Here is an 18,542-nt window from a genome sequence, read left to right as displayed (position 1 = left end):
GCCATCAAAATCTACACGTCTGAAGGGTAAAAGACTGCTACTGTCCACTTATAAAAGTCATGTTTAGCACTGAAAATAAGTAAGGTATACGCCTCTCAAATAAAAAAAGAGTCTCAAGCTGTAGCAGCCCAGACATGAGAAGTTACCTATTATCTTTGCAAAAAAATAATATTTTTAGCTAGATGCTATCTGAGCCTGATCACCTGCAGAACATGTTTTCTAATATATTTGCATGCAGTACCTTGAATTTATGAGAGCTGTAGGATCAATAGCAGAATTCAGGGATCAAAGTCTCAAAACTGTTTCTCTCAGAACTGCAGCACTCATAAGGACACAAAATTATGTCTGGCATTATTGCAAACTTTGGAGTTTCCACCCAAGTACCACTGAAAAGAAATGGCTTGTTGTCTGGGAGCAGGCAGAGCCCCGTGAGAAGGTCACCCAGCAAGACTCGTATCAGTTCAACTTTCCATGACCACAGCAAGAGCAAGGCAGTCTCCCCCAGCTGTCATCATGGGATGAAATTACTTTCACAAGCATAAGAACTTCCTTTGAAATATTCCAGCACACAAAGGCCTGTATCCAGAGAGCTGCATGGCAGCCAGGTAACCAAAGATGTGAACGTAAGCTATTTAATACCTTGGCATTTAACCCAACAACAACATTACCTATTTTTATGTTTTTCAATTTAAAAAACCCCCTAAAAACAGATGACATAGAAGTTCAAAAGTAATAAATAGTATGACACTGTGACACACTACACAGACTGGCTTTTCTTTCAAAACTAAAGACAGTTCTATATGGTTCCTACACTTAGGAAATAAGACCTTATTTGGATTTAAAATAAGTTTGAAATAGATTTTTTTTGTTCTTCTCAAAACAATAAATGAATGTTGTTACTATCAGCAAAGGCATTTAAAAATTTCAAATATTTACTCTGATTCCCCAAAGCTTAACAGCTTCTTGAACAAGAGCAGCTTTTTAAAAGATTTTGTATCTTTACACTAATTTCAAGTGCTGGAGAATCTGTGAAGTCCATTAATAACATAGTGCAACAGTTAATTGGTTACCACTTTCAATGTTTCGGGGTTTTTTCCTTTTCTGAAAATTCATATTCTGTTTTACTTTCTGATCTCTGAAGCTGTGATTCCTATGTTTGCAAACGTGTTTTTTGAAGGTTCCTAATTTTATTCATGTATAGATATGTGATTAAATCATTTCAACAAACTCAGAATTTACTTCTTCATCACCACCTACATGAAGTGTACATATACTGTTTTCTGACACCTACAACCAGTACTGACTTCAATTAAAAAATGTCTTGAAATCAAACCTGATTGTATTACAGAAGTGAGATAATTAATACAGCAAAAGAAATCTCCCACTGTGCATTCAGTGTTTTCAACTCCCATCAGCTCTTGGCTACCACTCGTCTACAGGGAGTGCCTTGTCCACTCTTTGTGGCCCATGAGTCTTGACACCTTGAGGTATTTTCAGACACTGTTCCTCATCTTTTAAGGCACATCCGGCCTCTTCCCATGGTTATTAACTTCACAAAGCTTTGAGTTCATCTTTTGAAAGAGTCAGCCAAGATGCCTTTTGATTCAATCAAATACATGAGGCTATGCCATCATTTGTCATCTTTCTGCTCTGCATGGCCTAGATAAAACTGTCAGAAAGGATTGTGCATTTCCTTTCAACTGTGTGCTCATTTGGGGATTTTTTTTTTTGCAAACAAACATCCAGTGACTGAACATCAACAAATTATTTATCAATTAAAATATTCTTAATGACAGTAAAATTTTCAATATTCAGTTTCTTAACCAGAATACATCAAACCTATAATCTGAAATACTAGATATTTTATAATATGTTTCCTATTAATCATGTTGAATATTTTGCTTTATGACAATCCTTAAAATTTCAGAGTTTTACATTAGACATAAAAGAAAAAAATTCAGTCTCTATAAATTTTCAAAAGTGTTCTTTCAGTCTTTATTTACCGCTGAAATATGATGGATTTGTTCACAGTTACGTGATTACTTTTAATATTCATCTTCATTCTCACTACAGAAACATGGAACAGTTCTGTATTTTCAGCATCACTGTTGACAACTTTAGCACAGCCAGCAGACAAATGTCACTGTTCTTTTTGCTCTTGGTACTTTAAAACTTCTTATTAGCCTTAAATCCTAAAGAAAATCCAGTGAGTTCTCTGTAACCATCTTTATAAAACTTACTTGTACTAATTCCTATGTATTGGCTGCTGCCTTGGAACCATTTCTAAATCAAGATATGACTCTCCCTTTGCTGAAATCCTCTTTCTATATCTGTATCTATTCCAGACAGCCATGTGTTCCCACATCCCCAGCTGCTCCCCAGCTTTGGGAGACAATCTTTGGGCAGGGCTAGAAGTGTACCAGTGATGTAGCAGCGCATCACATCACATCACATCACACAGAGGAGATTTGCTGAGTCCCTCAAGGTTTTGCAGCAGTCTTCTCCCATGGCCTGATGACCTGTGCTGAACTTTAGGAACCCTGGTGAGGGGACACTTTACAGCATGGAGGGAGTTCAGCAAGAAAGGAAAAACAATGGATAACATCTCTATGGATTTTTAACTAGCACTTAACTGCTGCCCAAGCCACCAAAATCACATAAGAATATCTCAGCAAATCCTCTGCTAGCATTTTCCCTTCCCTGACAAAAGGGTGGAACACTGAAGAATTGCAGGGGAGTGTATCTCCTCACATTAATGCTGCTTTTTTGAAGGGAAAAACTTTTCCAACCAATACACAGCCTAAAGACCAGCAAGCCAGCTTGACCTCAGAGTACATTCAAACCTGTCCTCATTCAAACTGCCTTCAACCTAGAGCACTTTATCTTTTACTTCCATATTTTGCCCAAGGCTGTGTGTGATGCTTGCAAACAGAGCAGTACAGATGTTGCAAGGAGATACAGACCTAAACATGGATTGTAATGTAAAAGACAAGACCTGTTAATGGTCTGCAGATAAGTAGGACAAAAGGTCAACACAATTTCTAAGTAATAAGCTTTTATTTAGAAGGTTCGGCCTTTTTTGGTTCACTTACTTACATTAATTTGTAAAAAAAGAATTAACCCTCCCCCCACAGATTTTTCCCAGGGACTACATGGTATATACAATATTTGCCCTAACAGAGGACTACATCCAGCATGCAGTCCTGCGCCCACTCTATAAGGTTCAATTTGGTGCTTCTCTTGTAGCCAAAAGTAACAGGGAGTGAAGGACCACCATGAACTGGTAGTCCAAAATAAGTTTTGCTTATTTGCAGAAGTGAAAGAGAGCTGTCTGACTGCCAGTGAACTGCAGAAAGTGAGAGAGAGTACACAATTAAAAGGTAAACTTGAAGAGGGAAAGGTGATATAGCCGTGCCTCCCTGCTGACATATGAAAATAGGCAAAACAAAGAGCTGAATGCTCAGGACACTACAGCTGCTGGATGTGAACCCTTTCCACATAACATTAATCTCTCTGTATTCAGCAGTCTCCAGTCTCTACAAAGCCACACACAACTTCCTTCCCACACTCAAAAGCAAACAAACTGTACTTTTGCTGCAATAAATTTGCATGTGTAAATTTGTACAACTGCCTTTGTGCCACATTGACACATGATCTTTAAGTAAGACCACCCAAAGATCCAATGGCTGTCCCCACATTTCAAAATCCAGTTATGTAGCAATACTTTCTTCCATCTTAATTATTGCCTCTTGCAGCAGGAAAAGCAAGGTACAAACGTTACTGTGATATCAGAAAGGGTGTTTTTAACTAATGCTGTAAAATAATTTCAAAATGTTGTTTCACAGTTTATCAAGTTGCTCTAAGGACACATTGCTGTCAAAATGAGAATTCTAGCCCTTTCTGCCATCACCTCCCATGCATGAGTTCTAGGAATGACATGACTGCAGAGGGAGGCAGATCAGCCTGCTGGGCATCATGAAAATTTAACAGCCAGGAAAAAAAACAAACCCTCTTACCTCCCCTAAAATGCAGCTTTTGGAGAAGTGAGAAGAGGTGTGGGGGACTTACTAATGTAAATTGTGTGAAATTTTTGGAACTACCTCTATCAATATGGATAATATTAAAAGAACAAAAGGAAAAAAAAACCATCTAATCACAAATGTTTTAGTAGGTGTGTGAAAATTTAAAATATTTCTACAATATCTGTTAGGAAAAACAATTTTTAAAAAATGTCCCATTCTTTTCTGCTAATTTCTACACCCAGGTTGCAACCATACATCTTGATCTGTTAATGAAAGGGTTGTAACACCTTGCTATGAATTTCTTAACAAAATTATTTCATTCTTAAAAACAATTCTTCACTTTAAGTAAAGGCAAAATATGTTACCAAAAAGCTTCTCAAGTAACTGGTTCATCACAAACAGGACAGAAACCAATTCCACACACTTTACTATGATAAACAGCAGTGTTTGGTGGGCTTATTTTTTTTAAATGCTCATTAAATTTATGTGTCAAGAAGCATACAATCTTATTAAAGCTTTTTTAAAATTTTATGCCAGCCTGAATGTAATCTGAATTGTGATTACTTTGTAACAAATAGCATATGTATCCAGTTCTGTGAGAGGAAGGCCAAATTCATACACTGGAGTCACTTGAGGAACATGTCTTCAGTAAAAGGGGCTCTTTTTTTTTTTCTTAAGAAGAAAGAGTTACAAATATTTGGGCCCACAGTTCACTTAGTGAAAGATTGTCAAATATATTTTTAACACAGCTTCCAGTCATTCAAGAATTTTGCAGGGGAAAAAGTTAACAAAGTTAAAGTCAAGCACTCACGAGAGAAACCCATTTGCCTCCACTGTCTGTGAAAAGGCAGGAGGGGATTCTGATCCAGCAGAACTCAGAACAGCAGAACACAGAACACAGGCTCTGCTGTGTGATAAGACTATCCCAAATAACCTAGATATGGTAAGTATTCTGCCCATACCACCACTTTGCTCATACTGTAGAAGTAGTTGGCTCAAACATTTTAAATTCAGATAAATGACACCAACAATAAAATTAGAAAGCAATCCATTGATTTCCAGATGCTCATTTTGCACCTAGACCACCTCCAGTTCCTTGAGAAAAGCACAAATACCAAGTGGCTGCACGCCAAATGAGATGGGAAGGTATTCAGATAAATATAGCTGAGCCAAATAAGTTTTTGTGGGTTCTTTGGGGTTTTTTTGTTTTGTTTGGGTTTTTTATTTGGTTGGGGTTTTTTGAGTTTGTTTAATTTGGTGGCTTTTTGGTGGTTTTTTTTTGGTTCATTTTTTGTTGTTGTTTGGCTTGGGTTGGGTTCTTGTTTTGTTTCTGTTTGGTTGGTTTTTGTTTTTTTGGTTTTTGTTTTTTTGGTTTTTTTTTTGTTTGGTTGGGTTTTTTGTCTTTTTCTTGAACCCCAACCAGTCCCATGAGTAATCACACAGAGGGACAGGGCAGTCCAAGAAGTCCAGGAACATCTGGACTGTTTCTTTCTTTGACAGTGCCAATTTTAAACGTTCAGGGGACTGTGGCTTCCCTGACCCTTCAAAACACTTATAAACAAACCCAAATGAAATAAATATTCATAGGACAATACTCCATTCCATTCTTGCTGCTCCTGTTCCTCACACCTTACTGCTGGTTTCACAACTCTACAAAGTTAAGCAAACCTAGCACTGACGCAACACATTGAACAGGATTCAGGAAAAAAAAAAATTAGAATTTTCTTCAACTAAATTAATTTCCTCACAGGAAACTATGACTAAGGACAGTTTAGTCCAGAATATTCTTAAGAAGAGCTCTATTGCTGAGCCTTCACACCACAACACATATCCACCCTGTTTTCTAAGGTTTTAGTGAAATTCCCTTTAGTACATTTGAAACCTTACATGTTTCAGTTTTATTTGAAAGTGGTTGTTTCAGCACACACAATAATGACTTCAGGTTGTTGCCCTATGCCTCCTTTTGATGGCTTTTATTAGTTCAAGTCCAATTCTACAGCAGGCACTGCCTCTCTTGCCTTTCCACGGTAGCTAGCAAGACCAGCACCAGCCCATCAACCTTCTATCAGCTGGCACCACAAGGGCAGCTGCCTCCACACTTGGATTTAAAAGTCAAAATGAAGTAGGGGTCCCCACAGATCATCTCTTCAGAGTGGGAACACCACAAATTCATTAATTCTTGCAGATTGCTTAATGTCTCCTACGTGTTCATGTAATGAAAGTAGTTTGTGTGCCTACTTTACCCTGCAGGCAAACCCACAAAGAGCCATCAAAAGGGTCAGAATACTTTACAACCACAAGCCTCACTTCAGAAAGTACCAGTGAAAATTTATTTCAAATAAATATATTGCTGTGTTCACATGGAAAAATGAAGATAAAAAGGGTTTTAGGCATCCATTTATTTTGGATTCCTTGCATCACATACATCTACTGCCTGGTTTCCAGAAATCTCAGGCCCTTTCAAGTGCGCTTGTAATCACAGGCTTTCAGATCTTGTTAACTCACTCCCATCACCCAAATTAGAGGACAGTTTTAGGTCTTGATCAGTGTGGTGGGGCTGTGGCACAGCAAAGGCAACACATGCTGCTCAGCTTGGTGTGACATAGCCTAACATCCACAGCAGTCCTTGCTCTCTGTGCTCACACAACTGCCTGGAATCTCTGCTGGCAATGAACACCAAGAGTGGAAGACAGAAATATGGCTGAAACTGAAAACACCTCTGCTACATAAACAGATGAAATTCATTGCACTACCACTTTCCAAATGCAGACCTTGGAGAAAATGCCAGCCAGTGGATGGTTAAGTTTCAGCATATTGGGCCAGATTCCAAATCCTCAAGCCAGTTAGTAATTAACAGACATCTAGGTCCTCCACATGAAAGAAGTCTATTGTTAAAACGGTGACACAAATTTTTCCTTTCCTTTTCCTAGCCAGTCTCTGCCTGTGTTTTAAGATTCCCTTAGGACTATAACAGCCTATGATTTTAGAACCTCCACTTCTCAAACAGACAATTTGTCAGACTTTTAGTTGCCAAGAATGCAAACATGCTTACGCCAGAGGTAGAACAAAATTCATTTACAGGCGTCTCAGAGACCCGTAATCTCCCCTTTCTTTCATTTAATACCTGGGGGAAAAAAAGTATCTGAAAAACCTTCTACCATATCTACAATACCAAAAGAATTACAAAACACAGTAACAAAACATACTGAGGACCTGTAAATACTCTGAGTCCAATTAGTGAGCTACATACCTACAGGGAATATTAGCCTGTGTCTTCACAGATAATGATGTGTTGCAGCAAAATTTCTAATATAAACCAAAGACTGCCTCACTAAAACCATTTTGTTGATGATCAACTTGTAAAGCAGGAATGATCTATGATTTGCAGTGAATTGCCTGTTCTCTGTTCTGTTACCTTACTGAAGATAGACTTGTGAATAACAAGAGGCTACATATAAACCACAGAAACTAATCAATGTAATAAAAAAGGAGATTATATCAGAGTTGCATTTTGAAAGGATGAAGTGCAGACATTCATCTGTAAGGGAGCAAGTTAAATCACCAAGGATAACAGGGAGAATGTGACAGAGCAGGAGCTGGCAGAAGTATTCAATGAATATGATGACACTTGAAGAAGAGTCAATAAAACAAAGAGCCAAGCCTATCAGAAAAGGACAGAAAGCTCTATCAGAATAAAAAAAAATTAAAAATTAAAAAAAAAAAAAAAAAAAAAACAACAAAAACCACATTTTCTGAATGCCCATGGCTTTCCAAAGTCTATGGCTTTGACTGCTTTGCTATTTGCCAGAGCTTGACTTGCGTGTCTCTACCTCACCCAAGTCTATCTGGTCATACAAGGAAAAACCCAAATCCCACTGCATTCACAGTGAAAAAACCATCCCTGGGGAAGACAACTAGATTAATTCCTTTGAGACCAGGTTCACCTCCTCCCACTCCAAGGAACTACTTGCACTCTGCCTGTCTATGCAATTGCTCATTTTAAATCTCAACATATGACCAGACCTATGTAACGACAGCTCAATTCAGCAACTCAGCCAACAGCACCATTCTCCAGGACAGTCATTCCTTTTGCTGTCACCCCGTGGGAGTGCTGCCCTCACCTCTGGGTACAGGGAGTCAGTCCAGGTGCAGACTGCAGAGCCCCAGGAAGCTGCCACTGCTGCTGGAGGAGAGCTGCAGGCAGGTTGCTGGGATGTCAGATCAGCATCGCTGGTGAGCTTCTGCCACCTAACAAGTTTGGGAAGAACTGAGCTTACTGGTTCACCGGCAGAATTTGCTGCTATGTTGCAGAAAGCCTATGTTAGAGTTCCAGGCTAAAAGCAAAAGGAAGGAAACTCAGGCATGTTTACAAAGTGCCTCATTAATTTTGTCCTAATCTTTAATTTAAAGAAAGATGTAGTTACCATTCTTTTTGCTTCAAATAGCAAGCAAAATCTATTAGTACTTGCTAATATATTCATAAAATTCAAAATTTGTCCAAGGCAGGTAGTCATGTTCTTTCAGATTCTTCCAGCATAGGGCTCCATCTTCTCTGCATTTGGCTTATTCCATATATACAATTGTAAAGCCATAAGTGTTCCCTAGCATTCAGAATTCACAAGCACATTTATTAATAATTCACCAAAGCGAGATTAATCTGCAAGCATCACCTCATAATGCAGAATATTCCAGGAGCAAGAAAAGCTTGTGCTTAATTTTAAAATGAACAATTAGAAGGGAGAAGTCTCTTTTATAAAACATAATAAACGACTATTTTATTGAGAGATTTGCCAGCACATCAGGAGTGCTGAGCCACCCTCTTCCCAGCAATGCTGCTGTGAGCTGTCTCATTCGTGTCTGGGGAGCTGGGCAGCTCTCACGGGCTGAGCTTCAGCCACAGATGGAGGCACGTCTGTGTAAACATTTAAAAGGTTTTATACGAGTACAAAGCAGATGCTGGACATCAAAATCTTCTGGGGGATCTTGGGTCAGATGAGAGCGGCATGTCACGTAAACACAGCATTCCCGTCCCCACAATAATCACATTTCTACCCCCCGCCACGAGATGGGAAATATTTTCGCAATTACTGAAGCATGTTTATCTCTACAGTTTTAAAGTGGTGGCAAAAAAGAAGCGACAAAAAGCACCCTCCCTGCCTTTTGAGAACAGATTATATTTTTGCCCCAGTGAAAAACATCTCTACATAACCACAACACCAACACTCGCAAAGGCAACGCAGCTGCAAATTTTAAAGGGAGATATAAAACTTTATTTTCGCATTTCGAACAGAAACGGGCAGCCACAATTTAGCGCTCCATACGGCAGCAGCGCAGCCAGCAAGGAAAAAGAGCAGAGGCCACAGCGATGTTACGCAACTCCACGTACCGAAAGCTTTAATTTACGAAACATTAATGAGCAGAGGGCAGCCGGACACCAGCCCGAAGCCCCGCTCTCCTCCCGGCCCCAAGATGGCGCCGGCGCCCCCACAGCCCCGCAGGCAGCCCGCCCCCCGGCCCGCCCCTCCAACATGGCGGACGCACCTCCAGTCCCTCGGCCGTGCCCCCGCCCCGCCTGCACCGCCTCTCCGCCGCCGCGCGGCCCCGCCCCCTCCCCGCCCTCCCTGCTTCTCCATTGGTCGCTGCCGCCGCCCCTCCTGCCACCGCAACCAATGGGAAGAGAGGGAAGGGCTTCTCGCGCGCGAGGCCCCGCCTCATGTGGGGCCGCCCACATCCAGGCTCTCGCACTCCCCGGCGGGGTTGCTCCCCCTGGCGGTCGGCAGCGCGGGTGCAGCGTTGGACGAGGAGGAGAAGGAGGAGGAGAAGGGAAGTAGCAGCAGCAGCAGCAGCAGAAGAAGAAGAAGAAGAAGCAGAAGCCGGCGTGGGCCTGGCCGAGGCCCCGAGGGGTGCGGGAGTGACCTGGGGCCCGAGCCCTGGCCGCAGGCACGCCCCATGCCGGCCTCCCAGCCCGAGCGGCACCCCGGCCCCTGCCCACCGGCCCTCGGCGCGGGCCCTGCGGCCGTGGCGGAGCGCAGCGAGACCCCGACCTGAGCCCGGCTCGGCGCCGCCACAGCGCCGGGGGAGCTCTCCGAGCAGAGCCCCGGAGGATGGAAGAGAAAAGCAGTAAGCCTTTTAAAAGTTATATATAGAAATATATATGTATGCGTGTTTTGGGCAGCCATTAGTCTTGTAAGAAACATTTTTAGGAGTCAACTGTCTTGACCTATTTTCCCGTTCAACTCAATGAAGTAACCAGAATGAATGGCAAGGTTTGGGGTTGATTTCTTTTTTCAGTTACAGCATAGAAAAGATGAAGGAACGAACGTCAATAAGGCATGTTTTACCCTGTCTGTGTCATTATGGGCTGCCCGCGGAGGTGGTGGAGCCGCTGTCCCTGCAGGTGTTTAAGGGAAGGCTGGATGTGGCGCTCAGTGCCATGGTCCAGTTGGCATCCTGCAGCTCGGTCATGGGTTGGGCTGGATGATCTCAGAGGTCTTTTCCAACCTAATTGATTCCTTGATTCATGGAGATAAAAGTTTGGAATCTTCAATGTGGTTGAAGAGTGCTGTCTTACTTAGTATCCTTGCAGTGAAGGGTGTCTTGCATTTGGCAAGAAACAGATTCAGTCATTTATTCGCCTAAAAACAACTTTCCTTTTTTTCCCTAAATAAATTGATTTAGCTATAGTACTGCTGTACTGAGCACATCAATTTAGGGAAAAAAACCCTATGAGTTAATGGGCAGGGGAGTTGTGTAGGCTCATTTGAATGTGCTGGAAAGTTTGGGTCATCTTGTGACAACTTCGTGCTTGAAGGACAGTAAGAAATCACCTAAGTAAAAAAATTTCCTCACACTGCTTGTTTCAGTGTTCCTCAGCTAGAGCTTGACAAGGCATGGGATGACTGTTTGAAAGGGGAGTGACTATTTCAACACAACATATTCTCACACAGTGCTCCTCCACTGATGCCCACTGCAGTATTTACTAGTATAAATTTTGAAAAGCTGAGTAGGTACAATTATTTTTAATTTCTCACCTGATCTCTTACTCACTTGTCCATTCTGCACCTCTTGCAGTGCTGTGTGACCTCTTTGAAGAGGAGAACCTTACCAGTCCCAGGGAGGAGAGCACTGAAGGTAATATAATTCAGATTTATGGAGGGAAAGAGGAAAGTAATGTATATTTGGCACTGCTTCTGATGTGAAAATTACTACTGGAAGACAATATTTGCCTTTTATGGTGTAAGAGGTTTGTAAGCAGCACTACAGGAAACATGCACCCAGGTTGTTTATCTGGTGGCTGGAGTAAGTAGCCCTGATGTTGGCTGCTTGTTGCTTGCTCTAGTATCATTCCCCTGCACAATGCTGGGAAAAAAGAGATATGTGGTCACAAGGATTCTATAAAGGGTAAAGAAAATCCCTGGAGCCAGATGCCAGTGCACATCCTGATCCATCAGCTGGAGAGATGGTTCTCAATGCTGGCAAGGTAGATGTATCTGGTGTCTGCTCATTCCCTGTCTTCTGGCTGTGGTTGGTGATAGCAGCATTAGCACTGGAGAGATTAGTGGTTTGGACATCTGTCTTTTTTGAAATGAAAGTTATTCTATGAACAAAAATGCAATCTTTGCTTCTCTGTGCAAAATAAAGCTTTTGCTGCTGGAGTTTTGGAGCACTCCAGCATGAGAACTGGGGAAGCATTTCCAAAGTGAGTGTTTTATTTCCCTATAGCCTACACATTATTATAGCTGAGGACCCAGAAACAAGAAACTGTTCTGTCACCCATCCTCTGAATGAATCCATCCACAGTGCTATCCAGATTTAGTCAATGTATGGAAATAGCTGAAAACATGTAATGAATAAGGACAGCAGTTGTAATCTGCAGTGGAGAAACTTATTACTAGAAGTTCAAAATGCATATTTTTAATTGAATGTGGTTTTAAATTTTTATTTTAAACACAAATATTTAATATACTTTTTGTTATATTAAATTTGTGATACTGTTATGAACAGCAAAAGAGTGGGAATGGCACAGGGCAGGTGGTGTCCCTTGGACAGTAGTGTAGGTTTCCAAAAATTGTTGTGACTTTTTCTGTAGTTGGACTTTAGGCTTTCCACATGTTTAAAAAATTTCTGTTAATATAAGAGATCATTAAATTTTGTTGAAAGTTAGGGCCAAATCAAGCTATTTCACAAGAGAAAAATACTTTTATTATTGCCTGTTGATATTAAGTATTATGCCTTTAGCTGCTGGTGACATGAGCAGCAGGGATTGTTGTGACAAAAGTTTGTTACTTCTTTCACTGCTGTCATGGTGCTTTTGAGGGTAACCACACTGCCATAGCATCACTGGGCTTCAGGTACCCTGGGTGACAGAAGTCATTCTCTACTAAGTCAAAAAACGAAGGAATATTATTTATGAGCCTGAAAGGAATGCAGTATTTCTTGACTGCTGGGAAGGTGTTATCCCAGCACCAACAGAGATTTGCTTTCTGAAAGTGGAATGTAAAACCTAGTGTGGTGACAGTGGTGACTCCACCTCTAGAAATTGAGTAGGAAAACAGATTAGTTTATGCTTTTGTGCTTGGTCATTGAAGAAGAGCAAAATTAACTGAGAAAGAGCTGGTTCTTTCTTCTGCCATCATCTTTTGACACACTGAAACATTTCATTTTCAAGTCCTTGACAAAGATGCACAGCTAAAATTTTTACAAGACCCTTCATGATTGGGCTTAGCACCTCAAAGGTGCATACCTTTGAAAGGGAAGAGGTTCTAAACCAGTAGCTTAAAAACATTTCTTTAAACAAAATGTTTATAAATATTTCTCATAGAGGAAGGAGGCATGATATATGGGGTGTGTTAGTTATTTCAACTGATACGCCTTGTTGAACAACATTCATCAAACTGCTTTTATCAGAAAATATTTTGAAAGTTTTTTCCCTGACAAAACATACCAAAACTAACAATGGGACAGGATAGTTAGCCTATGCAGCTAAGAGAGGTTACAGCTATAAAAAGAAATCCCAGTGTCTTTTGTCAAGTAAAATATTCAGTTCATTCAGTTGAAAATATTCTCCTGTGTCACTTTTGTGAATTTCAGAGATTCATTTTTAGTGGGACTCATTTGCTGGCCTTTGAAGAAAGGCTTCCACTGCTCCTTTTGTGATCTGCTTTAAAAGTTGCTTGAAGGAGCATTGTGCACCATTGGAAGCCGCTCCAGTTCATCACTTGACTTGTTTCACTTTCTTTATTAGGTTTAGGAATAGACTTCTGGAGGTTGAATGAATCCTGCTGTACTGATTGTTTTTTCAGAAGTGACTCCAAATCAAATGACTGGGAGCCTTTGAATAATCCACTAGGAGTTTGCATGTTTTTAGATTTCTCAGGAACTGTAAATGGTAATTTGCATTTCAGGTGATGTGAAGACATTTTGGACACTATTGGGAGGTAGAAGAGTGGATGTCATATTTGAGCAGCTGCAAAATGTGCTGTCCTTGCTGAAGGAAAAGATCAAGAATGGAACTGCAACAAACCAAGGTTTGAAATCCTTGTGGTGGTTAAACTGGACTGCAGAGTAGCTGTGGCCTGCATTGTGTAGTCCATGTGATATCTGCCATAATCCATATATCCCTGAATTTTAATAACTTAGCTGTTGGTGGTTTTAAGAACTTTAAAAATGTCTTTTCTTTTTTAAAAAATAAAAGTAATTTCAGGTACAATTGGCTATTTTCCTGTTTTGCCTGTATACTTTTTGAACAATGAATAGCTCTTAAGCACGTGGAACTGAAATATTCATTTTTGAGAAGTAATGAAATAGCTGCAGTGCTTTGTGTTTCGTTTATCATCAGAAGTTTTAGCCTTTCAGGCTGTTGTCAGTGAATTGAGTGGTTTTGGGGTAGGATAATAATCACCTCAGTATTATTTTTTGTCAGAGACTCCATTATAACATGAAACAATAGTAGAAAAATGTGACACTAATGCATTTCAGATTGTTCCTGATTTTCAAGGAAATAAGCTTCCTCTGTTTACATCAAAATACACTAAAATCATAAATCTGATAAGATTGGAGCAGTACACAGATTTCTTTTAACTGGTTTATTTAATTGAGTAAAATTGCTTCTTTTTGTTAAGTCACCTATCTAAATGTAATCTATGGCTCTTAATGGGGTTTTTTTGTGCAAGAAAATGTACAGTGGTGTGAGATGCTTTAAAACTAATATAGGCACACACTCTGCATTATATATCTAGCACTTCCTCTAAACTGGAAGTGCAATTTTTTGTGTTCTTGAGCTCCCACATCTTGACTGTTACAGCAAAATATCAAAGCAGTGCAGAGATAAAAGTTTAACTTGAATCTCCAGATGATGCAATGAATCTGTGATGAAGTTCAGTTTGAGTTTTTCAGTGCTTTGTTCTGTAAAGGTTTCAAGCTAGAATATTAAGGTGGATTTTGCTGAGAGTTGTCGGCCAGCTTGTAATATTTATTGCATGGGGTAACAGGTTGAGACAGAAAGGGTGTCTTGCATTCTTCTATCTGAAGGCCATTTCCACCAATTTAGAAGTAGTATTAATTTAGTCTGCCAAGTTCCAGCACTTCCTAGCCTGAAGATGATCAGTCTGATTACCAAGGTAGAAGCTTACACTAAATTGTCTTCGTATATGTTGCTGCCACCAGTTTATGTGTTTGGAGACATTCCAGCAGCTTTCCAAAAGCTCATGGATATTGAGTGCCAATTCACAACAATTCACAGTGCTGTGAGCTGTAACAATTTTGTAATTCCTAGATGTGTCTGCTCAGGTCTGTGGTGCAGCACATTTCTAGTAGTATCAGTCTTGAGATGCTCTAGGTGAGCAAGTGAGGAGAAACAAGTGTCTGTGGAGGATTTAACACTTGTTTTGCCTGTTGTCTTTACTTGAATCCAACTTAGTATCTGTTTTGCTTTGGTTTTTTTTTGCGTAGAGTGCTGGCAGGCTTGGGCACTGGTGAATGAAGCTAATCTAGGTGATCTCTTAACCTTGCCAAATGGTATGTGCATTTCCATTGTGTTTGTCTGGTGTGTGGATTTAATTTGTCTTGTTTTACTCACTAGAAGCTCAAGTCCCTTTTTGAAATCAATAAAATAGATCTGAGAAGGCCATTAGCATTACAATTAAGAAAGCCTAATTATTAATTTCCTCACTGAACTGTGAACTCTCACCTGGGTTTGTATTTTTGTGGTTTGTGTGTATAATACTTGTACCACAGGAAGAGAATTTGAACTAGTAAGCCCTTATGAACCCCAGCTGTCTGTGAGCAGTTGTCCTGTGCATGGCTCCACTGGCTATAATAGCGTGGCATCCTTTTATCTCTGACAACGAAGGGAGATCTGTAAATGTGTTTCATGTGCATGTTCTTTCTGGTCACTTTGAAGACCACATGGAAGGTTTTTCAGTGGGACACTTGCTAACAAGCTTTTTGTTAGCTGTAGTTCATAGCAATGCCTTGTTTGTAATGTGTTTTGTTAATTATCTCTTTAGTAACTAAAGTAAATTCAATGATAAATTGAAATCTGGCTTGATGAAGATTTTGCTCACATTCAATTTTTTTCAGTAAGTGACGAATTGAATGGAGATGATGCACAGGAAACCAAACCCAAACTGCAGCCTCTTCTTCCAGATGACAATGCTGCAGACATTGTAGAAGCTTCTGACAGGTCAGTGCCTTCTTTCAGTTCCTTATTTGACATATTCTCTACTCCAGTTGAGAGAGCTCTAAAATTTGTGTTTCTAAAGTCAATGTTTTAAGCCAAATTTGAATCCTTTGAGTTTTCAAAGTGAAAATGTTTTTAACTTGACCTGTGTGGAAAACCTGAGGTTTTGGATAGACTTGTTTAATTTCCCACATGAGAACATTGCAGAATAGGGCATGGTTGTGAATAAAGGTTCATGAGTGTTATCAGGGTTAGGACTTGAGCATCACTTCTCAGGCTTTCCTTAGTGTGCAGATTGTCAGGTGTGTAACTTAGTCTCTCTGTGTTTAGTATTTAGCCTCAGGTACTGATTTGAAAGATGGGGGCAAATTCATTGTGTGGTATTTTCTGGGGTCCCCGTGGCAGGAAGGAAATTATGAATCTGACTCCATGTTCTTAGAAGAATAATTTATTACTTTATGTTACTATATTATATTAAAGAATACTAAACTAAAACTATACTAAAGAATAGAGGAAGAATACTTACAGAAGGCTTAGCAAGACACTAATGAAAAACCTGTGACTCTCCAGAGTCCCGACATGGCTGGACCGTGATTGGTCATTAAGTAAAAACAATTCACATGTTGGATAAACAATCTCCAAACCACATTCCAAAGCAGCAAGACACTGGAGAAGCAATCAGATAATTATTGTTTTCATTTTTCTCTGAGGCTTCTCAGCTTCCCAGGAGAAGAAATCGTGGTGAAGGGATTTTTCCAGAAAATATGACAGTGACAACATTGTTCCTTTTTTTAAAATTTCCTTGCTGTGTTTTAGCGTGTAAGTTCTGGGAAGAAGCTTTTTTTTTAATGCAACTGGATATGTCTTTATATGTTGTTAGGACAATTATACCATGAGAAACCTTGGGCCTTCTAGCAATGGGGCTAAAAATATTGAACTGCTAAAAAACTGAACACAACACTGGTTATCTAAGATGTTGCTCTTCCTTCTTTTTTTTTAACTCTTTTACTTCAAGTAGTGAAAAAGAGGACATGGAAAAAACCTGCTCAGGGAGTAAAGAAGCACCAAGCAAAATTCAAGGTTTACCTTTAAAAGTTCAGTATCAGAACCACAAGTGCTCTAGTGCATGTCTTGCCAACAGAGCAGTGGGTTCCTACAAGGGTGAAAATCCTCTGAAGATCCCCATCCTGTTTGACTTCCAAAGACGCCATGCAAAAGCAGACTGCCTTTCGAAGCCGCTGGATGTGAATTACAAAGCTCCTTGTGGGCGCAGTCTGAGAAGCTTTCAAGATGTGCGGAACTACTTGTTTGAAACAGAGTGCAATTTCTTGTTTGTTGATCACTTCTCCTTCAACACCTATGTGCTGTTGGGCAGGAACACCATGAATCCCGAGCCCCTGGTGTTTGAGTTTGACATTAGCGACGGAGCCGAGTCTGTGCCCATCTCCTTCTGTAACAGCCTCGACCACGCAAGGCTGCCTTATTTCAAGTATCGGAAGTCCTCGTGGCCGCGTGGATATTATCTCAACAATCTCTCCAGCCTGTTTGTTGATTCCTGTGACTGCACAGATGGCTGCATTGATAGGTGGGTAGAAACATCTCATCTTGGGCCAGTGACACACGATGCCTCAATAGCAGAGTAGTGGGGTGTGAAGGCACAGCACCGAACAGAACCAGCACTGCTGGAATGTCTTGTGCCATGCTTTGTGTTGAGTGACACCATTGTGTCTTTCTCTTCTCCAGAGCTTAGGTGCTCCCACTGGTCCACCCTCTGTTGTAGGGAAGGAAGCGATCAACAGGTGGATTATTGTGTTCCTTTTCCTTTCTTCCAAACTGGCAGTGCTTCTTCTCCAGGTGGAACTGACAAGAAGATATCTTGGCTTTGGAAAAAGAGTAGGGATGGGAGTCTTGTGCCAGCAGAGGCAGGGCAGGCAGGGAAGGATCCTGCCTGACAATTTCTGCTGCAGTTCCTACTGTTAAATGACATCCTGTAGATGGGGTGAGACAGCCTTGAGGGATCAGATCATTCAGATCTTAGTGGTTTACTGAGGGCAGATGAAGAAACATCCCTGTTTCCAACATCTACATGTCATTCTTCCCCTTGTCTAAACAGAAACTACAAAACTCAGTGGTTACAGAATACATTTGTGGTCTGAGCAGTTCCAATACTCTTGCTCATTGTCATCTTTTTCTAAATCCCAGTAACTGAGCTACAGACACTGTGGAAAGCTGCCACAGTTACCATATGCAAGTTTGGTGGTATTTTTGTCTACTTTCTTGAAGGATGTTTGTGTGGTCTCTCTCTGCAGGCATTATTTGGTGTTGCATCCATTCTGTATTATTGACAGCTAGGGCAGTTGCGCATGCTGCTGTGCAACATAGTTGCTCATGACCCAACAAAAGCTGGAAATCACAGCCTGGTGTAACGTCTGCCAGATTTTGTAATTTAGTTTCAGCTGAGTGGTGAGAAACAGCAAGCACACAGTGTGCCACTTTTTTTGCATAAAGTCTCACAAGAATTGAGTTGCTTTTGATGTGCAGTTTTGGAGTTTAGGATTTGCACAATCACTGTGACTCTTTGAAGTTGTCATGACATACAATGGTGAAGACAAGCACTGTTGCTTGAATTTTCCACAGTGTAAAATTCTTCACTTCTTGGGGGCTAAGGAGGGAGGAAGATAACCAAGTAGTGGCAAACAGGCTGGGATGCTGTGCCAGAAGAGATGATTTTTATTCATTTGATCCATTTGACAGTGTCCCGCCTATAATAAGTTTCTGTTGTACTTCAGCTGTTTAAATGTGCCATTTAAGGAGCATGGCAGAAGAATGGAGTTGGGGTG

General features: G+C 40.6%; 2 protein-coding genes across 2 annotated transcripts in view; one reads left to right on the top strand and one right to left on the bottom strand.

The window, feature by feature from the left end:
• The window catches only part of CAB39L (calcium binding protein 39 like), a 59,727-nt gene extending 51,471 nt beyond the window's left edge, over positions 1 to 8,256 (bottom strand). Inside the window, exon 1 of the mRNA XM_063149286.1 lies at positions 8,144 to 8,256. The gene's annotated coding sequence lies outside the window, so the exon portion shown is untranslated. The remainder of the gene's footprint in view (positions 1 to 8,143) is intronic.
• Positions 8,257 to 10,027: 1,771 nt separating this feature from the next.
• Positions 10,028 to 18,542, top strand: part of SETDB2 (SET domain bifurcated histone lysine methyltransferase 2) — a 51,460-nt gene continuing 42,945 nt past the window's right edge. Inside the window, exons 1-6 of the mRNA XM_063150332.1 lie at positions 10,028 to 10,142; positions 11,094 to 11,153; positions 13,427 to 13,549; positions 14,973 to 15,038; positions 15,603 to 15,705; positions 16,718 to 17,287. Coding sequence (XP_063006402.1) covers positions 10,127 to 10,142; positions 11,094 to 11,153; positions 13,427 to 13,549; positions 14,973 to 15,038; positions 15,603 to 15,705; positions 16,718 to 17,287 — 938 coding nt within the window. The 5' untranslated portion in view covers positions 10,028 to 10,126. The remainder of the gene's footprint in view (positions 10,143 to 11,093; positions 11,154 to 13,426; positions 13,550 to 14,972; positions 15,039 to 15,602; positions 15,706 to 16,717; positions 17,288 to 18,542) is intronic.

Source organism: Melospiza melodia, chromosome 2, assembly GCF_035770615.1.
Source record: "Melospiza melodia melodia isolate bMelMel2 chromosome 2, bMelMel2.pri, whole genome shotgun sequence".
NCBI lineage: Eukaryota > Metazoa > Chordata > Aves > Passeriformes > Passerellidae > Melospiza > Melospiza melodia.
Note: the sequence above shows the minus strand (reverse complement) of the source record. Positions and strands in the feature narration are given on the sequence as shown.